The sequence below is a fragment of the Entamoeba histolytica genome, genomic scaffold, assembly GCF_000208925.1.
Source record: "Entamoeba histolytica HM-1:IMSS scf_1104750517105 genomic scaffold, whole genome shotgun sequence".
NCBI classification, from domain to species: Eukaryota; Evosea; order Mastigamoebida; family Endamoebidae; genus Entamoeba; species Entamoeba histolytica.
This window is the reverse complement of record NW_001915037.1, coordinates 21,629-33,975: the sequence shown is the minus strand read 5'-3', so window position 1 is coordinate 33,975 and position 12,347 is coordinate 21,629. Positions and strand designations below refer to the sequence as shown.

The following is a 12,347-nucleotide window of genomic DNA, read 5'->3' as shown; positions in this document are numbered from 1 at the left end:
TATCATTCATTCTAATTAATAATCTATGAATAAAAATATAATCATTGTCACTAAATAAAAATAAATAAATGTTTAATGGAAATTAAACAATTAGAATAATAAATACATTTCAAAAGTATGTAAAATTATTTATTCATTTTTATTCAATCATAACATTACAAATTTATTTTTATTTAATGATGTTTGTATTTCAAACCAATACTAAAAACATCACGTTATGTTAAATTAACGATAAATTTATTCATTTATTTTTAAATATTTTCTAATTCCGTTTATTTCAAAAAATATATTTTTTATGTAAAATTAAATAAAAACAATATTAATAGAAAATTATCTTAAATTACAATAATTAAAATAATGTTTATGTAACATTCGATAAAATATTTTATTTTTAAAAATATTTTGTTGTTTTTCATTGAAATAAAATAATATGATGAAAATTTTAAAAATGAAGAAATGAAGTTATTTATTTCAAATGAAAATGAAATCATCAAATTGATAACTAATTATTATGTTTAATTACTTTTAAACAACTATCAATTAACACCAATCAATAAATAAATTAAATTACTTATCCTTTGAAATATAATTGATGAAAAGTACATTTTGTAAATTCAAAATGGAGAAGAATGTTTTTAAAGAAAATAATAATACAAAATCAGAAAGTAAATAAACAAAATGAACATAATGAGAAAGTGATAAATAAGATATATTTATTATTGATACGCTCATATTACAAGACACAGTAGAATGAAAAGAATATATCTAAATAAATAGTTGATTATAAATAAAAATATAAAAAGAACTTTAAAAATCAATATTGTTTTGAATTTCAAACAAGGTTTTCATAAAATAATAAAACAATGAATAAAATGATATCGCATATTTTTTTCCAATATTAGACATTCAGAAACATGTTTATATCGCGTTGGTTAAATGTTATTATTTTATCCATAAAGAAATTCTTGAAGAAAAAAAAAACAAAAAATAGATAAATATCAACAAAAAAATTATTGAATTTTTAATGGAATAACTTGAAAATAATAAATTTCCAATGTAATTTAATAAGTTAAAAAGTTCATCTTGTTATGACAACACATAATCAGAAAATGAAATTGTAAGAGTGTTGACAATGATAATATTATTAACATCAATTAATGTAGAATAAATGCAAAAAGAGAAAATGATTATCGTAATATTACTGAAGAAAGAGATAAAAGATAGAAACATTAAACAAGAAAAGAATAAATAAAGAAATAAATAAAAATAAATAACTAAAAATAAAGAAATTACAAGAATTAAAAGAATGAAATACATAGAAGAAATTAGTTATAATGATTGAGAAGTTGAAAGAATTGAAACTAAATAAATTATTCTTCTTATAAAATCAACAGGAAGAGGAACAGGAATTAAAAGAAAGAAATAGAAAACAAAATTACCAAAATGTTTGTGTTTGTAAAAGAAGATATTGATTTATTGATAAAAAGGAAGTAGAAAATATTTTATCAGAACTACTTATCATAAAGATGAAATAATTGAAATAATAATTAATAAGTATAATGATTGAACAACATTAGAAATGCAATGGGATTCTATTTCATCAATACAATTTGATGAAGTAATTAAAACCATTAAATAAATTAAATGAATTTTTATTTAAATTTATTTTGAATAATTTAATCTAAAACATGATAAATTATATTTTAAATAAACAATAATTTAAATAGAATGAATAATTAATTAATGTAAGAAATATGAATGTTAAATATTATTCATTGAAATATTATTTATTTATCATTATTCATATTTTATTTTATTTAAATTGAATTATTCTCATTATTATTTGCACTCATTTCATTAGTTTATTAATATTGTATTAATTTATTTGAAAATAAATCAAAGAATCATTCTTTCATATTTCTTTTATCTATTTCTTTTCTTTATTTGTTTTATTAGTAACTGGAAAACACCATGAATAGACACTATATATGGGTATTATTGGAAAAGGATGTCATCATCAAGAGAAATCATTCTCAATATCTTTAATGAATGGTTGAACTTCCCTGAAAACATCCCATTAGACATGGTAAGTGGAAGAACTTTATTAATCCACAAAGGAGGTGATAGGAACGATGTCACTAATTATCGTCCTATCAGTTGTACAAATGTAATTATGAAAGTATTTACCTCATTATTAAAAGAAAAGATTCACAATAGACTTAACATGAATTGTGAATCATTTAAAATAAGTAATCAACTGGGATGTAAGTTACAATCTTTAGCTGCTAAAGAAGGAATAATTAATAGTTATATGATGAAGCAGCAGAAAGAAGAGAAATACCCAAAATATGTGGAGTCATATTATGATATTAAGAAAACATATGACACAGTAAACCACGAATGGGTAATTGAATCATTAAAATATTTTAATGTAGAGGGAGTCATCATTGACATTATTGAAAGTATGATGACTAGATGGAAGATATTTGTCGGTTATAAATTTAATGAACATCTAGGTAATATTAAATTAAATAGAGGAATTCTACAAGGTGATTCATTATCAAATCTACTCTTCATCATACAGATGAATGTAATTTCTCAAATCATCGAAGAGAAATTCCCAAAAGCAAATCACACATTATATATGGATGATTTGAGAATAATGACGGAAAGTAGTGAAGAAATGGGAATAATCCACAATGAAATTAAAGAAATAATAAGTTACATAATGAGATGAATGAGAAAAGTAGACACTTCAGAAGATGGTTCGAGTCAAAAGGAGTAGATAAAACTACTACAATGAAAGCATGGAAGTCAATCAATATTAAAAAGAATGCATTTCTCCAATTAACTAAAATGCAAGATGGAGCAATATTTTGTGGGTATAGAAAAGCAAAAAATAATGAAAAATGAAAGATTGAAATACTGCCCACTTTGTAAAGACAAGATAGCAACAGTAGAACACATTCTACTATCTTGCATTTATCATAATAAATCACAAATGGAAAAACATGACAATATTGGTATTATAATATTGATTAATAAGAAAATATACATGAAATAATCAATAAAAAACCTCCATATGAAACAGTGTTCAAATATAAAGACATCAATATGATATTGAACAAACAAATAATGCCTAAAAGTGATGGACAATATCACAAAAGACCAGACATATATGTATTAGATAAAAAGAATAAAACTAGTCTATTATTTGATATGACTATTGTGGCTGATCACAATATTAATTGAGTGTAAATGAAGAAAAGAAATAAGATTAAAGAATTAAATAATAAGCTAATGAAAATAGAAAAACTAAAAGATGACAAAATAATTCCAGTAGTAATCTCAATCAATGGAATAATAAATAAAGAAAGTATTAAATTAATTAAAGAAATAAAAATTGATATTGACATCAAGAAAGAAATTAAAAACCTTGTCATAAAAAACATGATGGATGTCATGGAATACTGTTTCAATCACAACCAAACATACTCCGTAGAGCTACTTGAAGAAGAAGACGAAGAGACAGGATTAGTCTCCCCTGAGCCAGGAAGAATAGAAGCTAGTTCTATTATTACTTAGTTAATTGCTTATTTTATTTATTTATGACTCAAAAATTAACAAAAAATAAATAAATAAGAAGATAAATTATGCTTCTCCATAATCTGAATTTTCAACTCCATCATCAGGACTAACAATAAATCCCATTTTAGTAAGTGCCTCAATTAAACCACTAAGTGTTTGAGCCGTAATTTTTTTATTATCAATAGTGATTTGGTATCTAGCTTGTACAAATGCATAAGAAAGTCTTTCGATTCGATGGTGTTTTGGGGAACCATTGACATTTCTTGTGAGAGTGAATGGATTTTTTTTAGCGTCTGTAAATGACATTCTAATAAGATATGTTCCATCAACTTTTCCAGAAAGTTTACCTTCAGCGACTTTTTTATCAATAAGTCCACTGAAATAAGAGGCAGAAACAATGTCTCTCATTTCATCAATAATTTTTGGATCATTAAAGAATTCACCAAACCAACAAACAATGGTATCAAAATCAACTGCAGTAACAATTCCATTAGCTGGGAAGAGAGGTGCTAATTCTTCTTTAATTTCATTCTTAACATTCTCATCACAATCACTTAAAACAGTTTCATCTAAAGCAAACATAACATCATCATATGATACTTCAAACAATGGAACATCTCCATCAGAAAACCTATCTGACCAAAATTCAATAGCATCTACTGAAGTCATAGTTGATTCAACAACTATTTGGTCAAAAGCAGCAAGAACAGTTTCCATCAATGGTCTATTTTTTGGTTCATAATTAAGACATCTACCAAGAATAACTTTATGAGTTTGACTGAAAGATTGAGGAATAGTAACTTTGACTTTCTTTTGAATAGCCTCAAAAATAGATTTATCATCTGATGTATCATAATCTCCATAAAAAGAATTATTTTCAAGCATAAACTCTATTGTAATAAGAGCAAATGAATATACATCTGAAGCAGCATTTGGAAAAGTTCCATTTAACCAAACTTCAGGTGCTTGATAGGCATTATTACCTTTTTGAGAACATACATAATAACCATTTGTTTTAACGGGTGTTCTTAAATTAGAATAGAAATAATCCGAGATTTTGACTTTACCTGAATCATCAAAAAGAATATTTGTTAACTTCAAATTTCCATGAGGAATTTTTGCAAGAGAATGAATAAAAGCAAGTCCAACTGCTATATCTCTAAGAATTTTAAATTTATTTAATCTACTAACTTTTTGAAGTGCTTTTGGACATTTAGTTGGTTCATAAATAACATTATATAAATTACATTTCATAGACTCCATTATAACACCAGTTATTCCTTTTTCTGCTATTATACCCATTATCAAAAGGACATTCGGATGGAATATTTTTTTCAATGTCTCTGTTTCTTCTTTAAAAGACTTTTGACTTGAGTCAGCCTTTGAGAAAAATTTAACAACTGCCTTAGTCTTTTTAAACAAACATCGATACACATCTCCATGTGGTCCATTTTTAGAAATAACGTCTCCTTTTTGAATATCTGTTGAAGAAACAAGAATATCACCTACTTCTTTTGGTTGTTTATTACTTCCTAATAACCGTTTAAACATTTTATTTAATTGATTTAAGAGATTTTATCCTTTTTTAGATCAAGATTTTCTAATTCTTACTTCATAATGAAATTCTTTTTTATACCTAATTTTTCGGGTTTTTTATTCTTATCTAAATTTATTCTTCTTTTTAACTTACAAAACAATAATTTACATGATATTGTTTAGTAAACATAAAATAAAAAAATATGGTTATTTATTTCGTTATATATGACAAAAAATTAATTGAGTTATTTAAAAATAAAAAATAAAAAAGGAAAGAAACTTTTAAGCTTTATTTAATGGATAATATACCTAATAGTTTGATTTTATATCTAATTTGATATTGACGTTATTTAATACTTATTAGTCACTAGCTATTTGTCCTATTTCTTCAATATTAAAAATACCAAATACAGATGGTTCAATTATAACTCCTGTTTTATTAGATACTAGTCATGACAATCAATTTAAAAATACATTAGCAGAAGTTTTACGTGCAGCAACTTCAAAAACACAACTTCAAAATCTTTTTCTTATGAAAGAAGTAAAATTATTTATTGATAATGTTTGTAATATAGAATTTATTCAAAACTTAAATGATTTATATTCAGAATCTGGATTTACAACATTACCATTTGATAGTAGTTTTTTTATTGGTTTATTGGATTTAGGAGGAAAAGAATTATTAAAGAAGTTAATATTAAATTGTTTTTATCATTTTAACTCAATATTCTCTTCTTTTCATAATGAAATTATCCAGTCACTTCCTTTAATTATTTCTAAAGGATATTTTGATTTTCTTATTGATATTACTATTATGCAACCAGAAAAAATGGTTGATTCTGCTATTAATCAAATAGTAACAACTACTGAAAAGTTTGGACATGACCAATATACTAAGGTTGCTTATGTTTTATCTAAAGTTAATTACCCAGCTGGGGTTTGTTCTTACTTTAAACAATCTGACCCTTTTCTATTATCAAATATTAGCATTATTACTCAATTATTACCAATTAGACAACACCAAACAATGTCTTTTGTTAAAATATTCCTTCGACACTTTTTAAACAAAGCAACACTATCACCTGAAATCTTTCAATCATCTGCTCACCAAGATTTTTTTATTAAAATTATTAATAGCCAATACCATTTTAAGGCTTTTTGTTTTTTACATTCACTAATACAACAACAGCCATTATTAAGAAAAACATCTCCTTTTGATGAATTTTTTAAATTGATTTTCTTACAATATCCACCTAGAATTGTTCAATCATTAAAAAGACACTTTGCTGATCTATGTAAAGAGCCATTAGAAGAAGGTGTTTCTTTTATTGATTTAAACACTTCTTCTAAACCAACAATTCGATGTTTTAAATGTTTGGAATGTTTTACATCTATTTCTTCAGTTATCCGACATTGGAAAGTATGTCAAAATCCAACATTTGATGGGATTAGAATACAGTCAACAAGTGTTTTTGAAGATAAATGGAATATAGTTAAAAGCATATTCTTTAATTCTAAAGTTATTAAAGATTTATTTGTAAAAGAACAAAATTCAACTAATGAATTAGAACTTATGAATAAATGGGTTTCATTATGTGATTTACAAAAAGTGTTAGTAAAGAACAAATTTGTTAAAAGTGATTGGGAGAAATCAGATGTTTGTACATTCCATCGAGAACATATGGCAATGCCATGTGATGATTTTAATATATTTGAACGATTAAATGAAAAAGAAAAACATAACACTTATGTAAAGGATGTATATAATGATGTTAATGATGAAGACAATAGTATTGAAGAAATATCTGTTGATGATATTCCAGTATTTTTACAAGGATGTGTTATGAAAAAAAAAGGAGGTGATGCTCTTGAGATGTTTGTAACAAATGAGATTGAAGAAGATCAACAAGCAATTGAAGATGCTATAACACGTGAAGAAGATGAAGTTAGTTTTCAAATACAAAGGGCTAGAGATAAAGAAATGTGTGGTGATACACAACCGATTCAAAATACAAATAAAAGTCAGTGTAATGACAAATCTATGGAAATTGAGAGTATTGAAATAGGAGATGATACAACAAATGATAACCCTTCATCAATGGATCCTATTTCAATACATCCAAAAAAGACTACATTTACAATGAGTGAAATATCAATAGATGATGTTCCGTCTGAGACTAATAGATAAACTAATTTATTACAAAAATGGATTGATTAAAAATAAGAAAAGAAATAAATCTAATATCATTTAAATTAACAAAATTAAATAACAAAAAAAAAAGAAGGAAAGGTAATGAATTTAAAATATAAATTTTTGAGGAATTTTCATTTTTGAATAACATTTAGAACAAAACGTATGGTTTTGATATAGAACAAAATCATTAAATATATGTTTATTACATAAATAACAAACAGAACGTTGATTAATCATAATATACCTAGTTGGTTCTTTTATACTATCTGCCACAATCGTTGAGTATTGAAATTGAAGAGCAAGGTAAGTATTTGCCAATTCTCTAATACGTTTTAAAATAAAAGGAAGATAAATTTGTTTATCGATTTTATATTCTATACATTGTTCTAATACATGATTGATATCTAAATGTTCAATTAATGTTTCTATTACAATTGGTAATACTTCTAAATTTTTTGAAATGGAATAATCAAATAAAACTTTTGAATGTATTGGATGTTTTTGACAATAATGTAATACTGTTGAAATACCTCCCATTTTCATCAATTCATCAATTAAATCAGCAACTTGATTCATTCTTTCATAAACAACTATTAATTCTTTCTGCATATGATATTTTTGAAGAGAGTTAATGATTGTTTTCATTTCAACTGCTTTTGAATTTTGAAGAAGATGTTGAAGAGTATGACTCATTTCATCTTGAAACTCTTTTCGATAATTTGAGTTATTAATTACTTCTATTGAGCCATTAATAAAAATAGAAATACATTCTTTACATTCTCCAATAAATTTATTAGATAAACCTGTTTTAATAATATATAATTTTGCATGTAATAAATTAATATAATCAAGTAATTGTTGATGATTTGTTTCATTTAATTTTTTTAAAAAGATTTGAGTAAATTGCTCTTTAATTAATCGTTCTTCAAATGTCTTACATCTTTCCAAAAGAATACTTGGAAATTCCCCTTTAAAATAAAGACATTCATTAAATACTTCAGGAATTAACCAATTTAATACAATTTTTAATAACCTTAATTCAACTCTATTACTACAGTCTAATAATTGAATAATATTTAATACATCTTCAATTCCATAGTCAAATACTCGTTGGTCATTTCCCATTGCTAATTTATTCCATATTCTAAGTGCAGAAATATAATCCTTTTTCATTACATTTAATTTTGAAAGAACTCTTATATCATTTCCATTTTTTACAAATTTAAGAACATTATCTACATCAATAAACCATCCTCTTCTTTCATCCCTTTCTATTTCTTCAACAACATCACTTCTTTCAGCAACAATCATTGCTTTAATCCTTTGAGTTTCTAATTCTTTATCATATTTTGTAATCTTCTGAATTCTTTGAAGAAATTCACTTAATTGACTATAAACTAATTTACGTTCTTTAATTCTTTTAGACTCTTCTATCTTATTTTCTATTAATTTCCAATCTACAGGAGAATATTGTTTAAATTTGTCATTTGGTTCTATCAAGTTATCAAATATAGCAATTACTGTTCTCACATCCCAACTTACTTTTGATTCAGTTTTAATGATTGAACATTTTATAAATTGTTCAAATGCTTCATTATATCTATAATTTTCAAGTAATACTCCTCCATAAACAACTCTTACTAATAATAAATCTTCATCACTTAATACTGGTAATGCTGTTTGCATTTCATTAGTATAACTATCTAATAATTGACTAATAACATTATATTGTTCTACTTTAATATATTCATTAATAAATTGAATTAAGTCTATTGCTTTTAATAATTGGATTGGTCCATTTGTTTGTTTTAAACAAACAACAACATCTCTTTCATTTTGATTAACAATACTACTTTTAATACGAATGGTATCATCTAATTGTCCAGTAAAGAAATTGTAAATTCTAATACAATCAGGATAGAAACATAATACAAATGGAAATATAACAACAATATTAAATAATGAACTTAACATAGTTGGAAATACTTCTTTTACTTTTTCAACAGGTGTTCCTTTCTTTTCTATAATTTGTAATGATTCTGCATTTCCAATTAATACATATTCTCCAACAGCACGAACAAATGGTCTCATTTTACCTTCTCCTCTTCTTACTCTTAATACACCAACTTTTCTATCAGATAGTCTTACAAACTTTATAAGATCTCCTTGAATATAATATAATCTATCACCAACCCATTCAATTGTTTGAGGAACCATATCAAAAACAATTCCATTTATTTTTCTTTCAAACCCATTTTCTATTGAATATTCAATAAATGTTAATGTCCTTTGTGTTGAATATATTCCAAATTTATCAACTCTACTTTTAATTACACTTTTATCTTTTAAAATAACTGCACAATCACTTCCAATAATATCCATCCCATTTACTTTTAACTTTTCTAATGTTGTTGTTAATGCTCCAATTCTTAGTGTTGTTACAAATAATAATAGTCCATTTCTTGGAAATGCTTGAATACAAGTAATAGGTTGTTTAGAAACTCTAACACCTTTCATTATCATATATTTATTTTCAATATATTCTGCTTTATATATTGTTCCATCTTCTCCTCCAATAAACAGTTGGTTATCAATAAAACAAATTGAACGAATTTGTGTTGGTACTGTGTTAAGAATAATACTACTAAGATAAGGTGTAGTTTTATTTCCATTTCTTCTATTAGTTGACATAAATTATAAAATCTAATATTTCTTCTTTTTAAGTTTTTTTAAAAAGAAGAAAATTTTATTTAAAAAACACAAATCTATAACAAAAATTTTATTAATAATTTTTATTATTAATCATACAATTCAGGATGGAAACAAAGCATATGAGTATCAAGATCAACTTGATTGGTAAAATGATTCATACACATAGGACATTCAAAACAACCTTCTTGTGATGTCTCTAGTCCAAAATTTTCAATGGTTTCTTGTTCACGTTGAATATTACGTGGTGCAAATGCACAATCATTTTCTTTATGATACTGCATTTGTTTTAATGAAACTTTTGCTCCACACAAATCACATTCTTCTATTGTATTCCCACAATAGTTTTTATGTTGTTGAATTTGGTTAGCAGGAAACATTAATGAACAATATTCACATTTTATTAATCTTTTAGGACAAACATTGTTCATATGTTCTTTTAAATATTGTCTTTCAATTTCTTCACCACATTGAATACATTTAACTTGTACATGAAGATCTAAATGTTTTTGTGATTCTTCTGAGTTAATAAGCAATTTTTTTCCACAGAATGGACATACTTTATACATTTTACGACATCTTAATTCATGAATTTTGAAATTTGCTTTTTTGATATGACCATTACAATATGGACAAAGTTCAGTATCTGTATAATCATTTTGTTCCATATCTCTTGATCTTCCAAGCCTACTTCCTTCTCCTTCAAATGGTTTAAAATCAGAACTATCAGCCATATGTTGTTCAACTGGTTGTTGAATAACCGGAGTAAATTTAAAGTCAATATCTTCATCTTCTTCACTTTTCTCTTCTTCAATTGGTTGTGGTTTATTATACTTAGGTGAAATTTCTAGGTTCTCTTCAAACTCAACAACAAGCTCTGTTTCCCTGATATAAATTGAAGAAAATGGTTGAACATCTGATATTAATACACTAACATCAGTAGCAATATTCATTCCATCAATAATTGTATTCATCTGAAATGTTATAGTTGTATTTAATGTTAATGTCATATAATTTCTCAATATAGATTCAAGGGTTTTCTTTGGATCTTCAATGTTATAAAATGTACTTTGCAATGGCTTAAAAGTAACTGATTTTCCTTTGGGAATAAGTACTTTAAAAATAGTAGCAACATCACCTGGCTGAATATGAAGATAGTCTAAAATCCATTGTGGAAAATAAGTAAAATCTGGAGAAGAAAATGATTCAACCCCACAAACTATTCGTTTCTTAAATGTCTGACTTTTATTACTCACTTCAAATAGTATTGGTGCTTGAAAGTCTGGGTTTTGTTTTGTTAATTCATCCAATACATAAGCAGGAAATACTACTTTATCAGTAGGTTGTGGTGGTTGAGGAGTTTGCATGTACATAAATGGATAGCAAGTAACTTCAATTGGGCGATACAATGAGACATTTTCTCTTCTTGTCATGACTTATCTAATTCTTTTCAAGTTTTCACTTTAAATATTTATAAATATTTTTTTGAGGTTTTTTTTTTTTTTGAACTTTTGTTTATTTTTTTATCATTTATTTTTGACATATATAACGAAAAGAAAATTTATAAATCCAAAATACTTATCAACTAATAAAGTAATACAAAAAAGAATTAAAGAAATAATTAGAATATTCGTCAATAAAAAAGATTTTCTATGGATTTCTTAACCATTCTGATTGATAAGTTTGGATAAAAAAAAAGAAAACTTGAATAGTTAGACGAAATGATCTTCTTGTATATTCTTTTATTATTTTCAATTGTACAAGCAACACATAACCCAAAACATGTTCTTATTGTTTATTCAGGTGGGACAATTGGAATGAAACAAGGAAAACAAGGATGGGAACCACAACCTGGATATCTTCAATCATTGATGCGAGAAATGCCACAATTCCAAAGTGAAACATTACCATATTATGATATTATTGAATTAAATCCATTACTTGATTCATCAGCTATGACACCAAAAGATTGGGTAAGAATGGCAGTTGTAATTAATGAGAATTATAATGATTATGATGGATTTGTTGTATTACATGGAACTGATACCCTTGCATATACTTCAAGTATTCTTTCATTTATGTTTGAGAATTTGAATAAGACAATTGTAGTTACTGGAGCACAAACACCATTATGTCAACCATATTCTGATGCTACAAATAATTTACTAAGTGCATTAACAACTGCTGGTGATATTCCAATTCCAGAAGTTGTTGTTACTTTTGGAGGACATTTGTATCGAGGAAATAGAGTTCAAAAGTTAAAAGCAAATAGTTATGAGGGGTTTGACTCTGCTAATTATCCAGCATTGGCAATGTTTGG

General features: G+C 25.3%; 5 protein-coding genes across 5 annotated transcripts in view, besides 2 other annotated features; 2 read left to right on the top strand and 3 right to left on the bottom strand.

The window, feature by feature from the left end:
- Positions 1 to 1,954: 1,954 nt before the first annotated feature.
- Positions 1,955 to 2,746: a repeat region.
- Positions 2,745 to 3,595: a repeat region.
- Positions 3,596 to 3,651: 56 nt separating this feature from the next.
- On the bottom strand, positions 3,652 to 5,139 carry EHI_055990 (SH2-protein kinase domain containing protein; the record flags this gene model as incomplete). The annotated part of the gene is made up of 1 exon (XM_644023.1): positions 3,652 to 5,139. One exon carries the CDS (start codon positions 5,137 to 5,139, stop codon positions 3,652 to 3,654), a length of 1,488 nt encoding a protein of 495 aa, XP_649115.1.
- Positions 5,140 to 5,656: 517 nt separating this feature from the next.
- Positions 5,657 to 7,312, top strand: EHI_055980 (uncharacterized protein; the record flags this gene model as incomplete). Its single annotated transcript, XM_644024.2, has 1 exon — positions 5,657 to 7,312. One exon carries the CDS (start codon positions 5,657 to 5,659, stop codon positions 7,310 to 7,312), a length of 1,656 nt encoding a protein of 551 aa, XP_649116.2.
- A 111-nt stretch (positions 7,313 to 7,423) lies between these two features.
- Positions 7,424 to 10,009, bottom strand: EHI_055970 (uncharacterized protein; the record flags this gene model as incomplete). Its single annotated transcript, XM_644025.1, has 1 exon — positions 7,424 to 10,009. The coding sequence occupies one exon, from the start codon at positions 10,007 to 10,009 to the stop codon at positions 7,424 to 7,426; it is 2,586 nt and encodes an 861-aa protein (XP_649117.1).
- Positions 10,010 to 10,116: 107 nt separating this feature from the next.
- EHI_055960 (ubiquitin fusion degradation protein, putative) lies at positions 10,117 to 11,460 on the bottom strand (the record flags this gene model as incomplete). Its single annotated transcript, XM_644026.1, has 1 exon — positions 10,117 to 11,460. The coding sequence occupies one exon, from the start codon at positions 11,458 to 11,460 to the stop codon at positions 10,117 to 10,119; it is 1,344 nt and encodes a 447-aa protein (XP_649118.1).
- A 384-nt stretch (positions 11,461 to 11,844) lies between these two features.
- EHI_055850 (L-asparaginase 1, putative) overlaps positions 11,845 to 12,347 on the top strand; it is a gene marked incomplete at both ends in the record, with an annotated part of 657 nt that continues 154 nt past the window's right edge. The window contains one exon of the mRNA XM_001913910.1: positions 11,845 to 12,347. This exon is cut by the window's right edge and continues 154 nt beyond it. Coding sequence (XP_001913945.1) covers positions 11,845 to 12,347 — 503 coding nt within the window.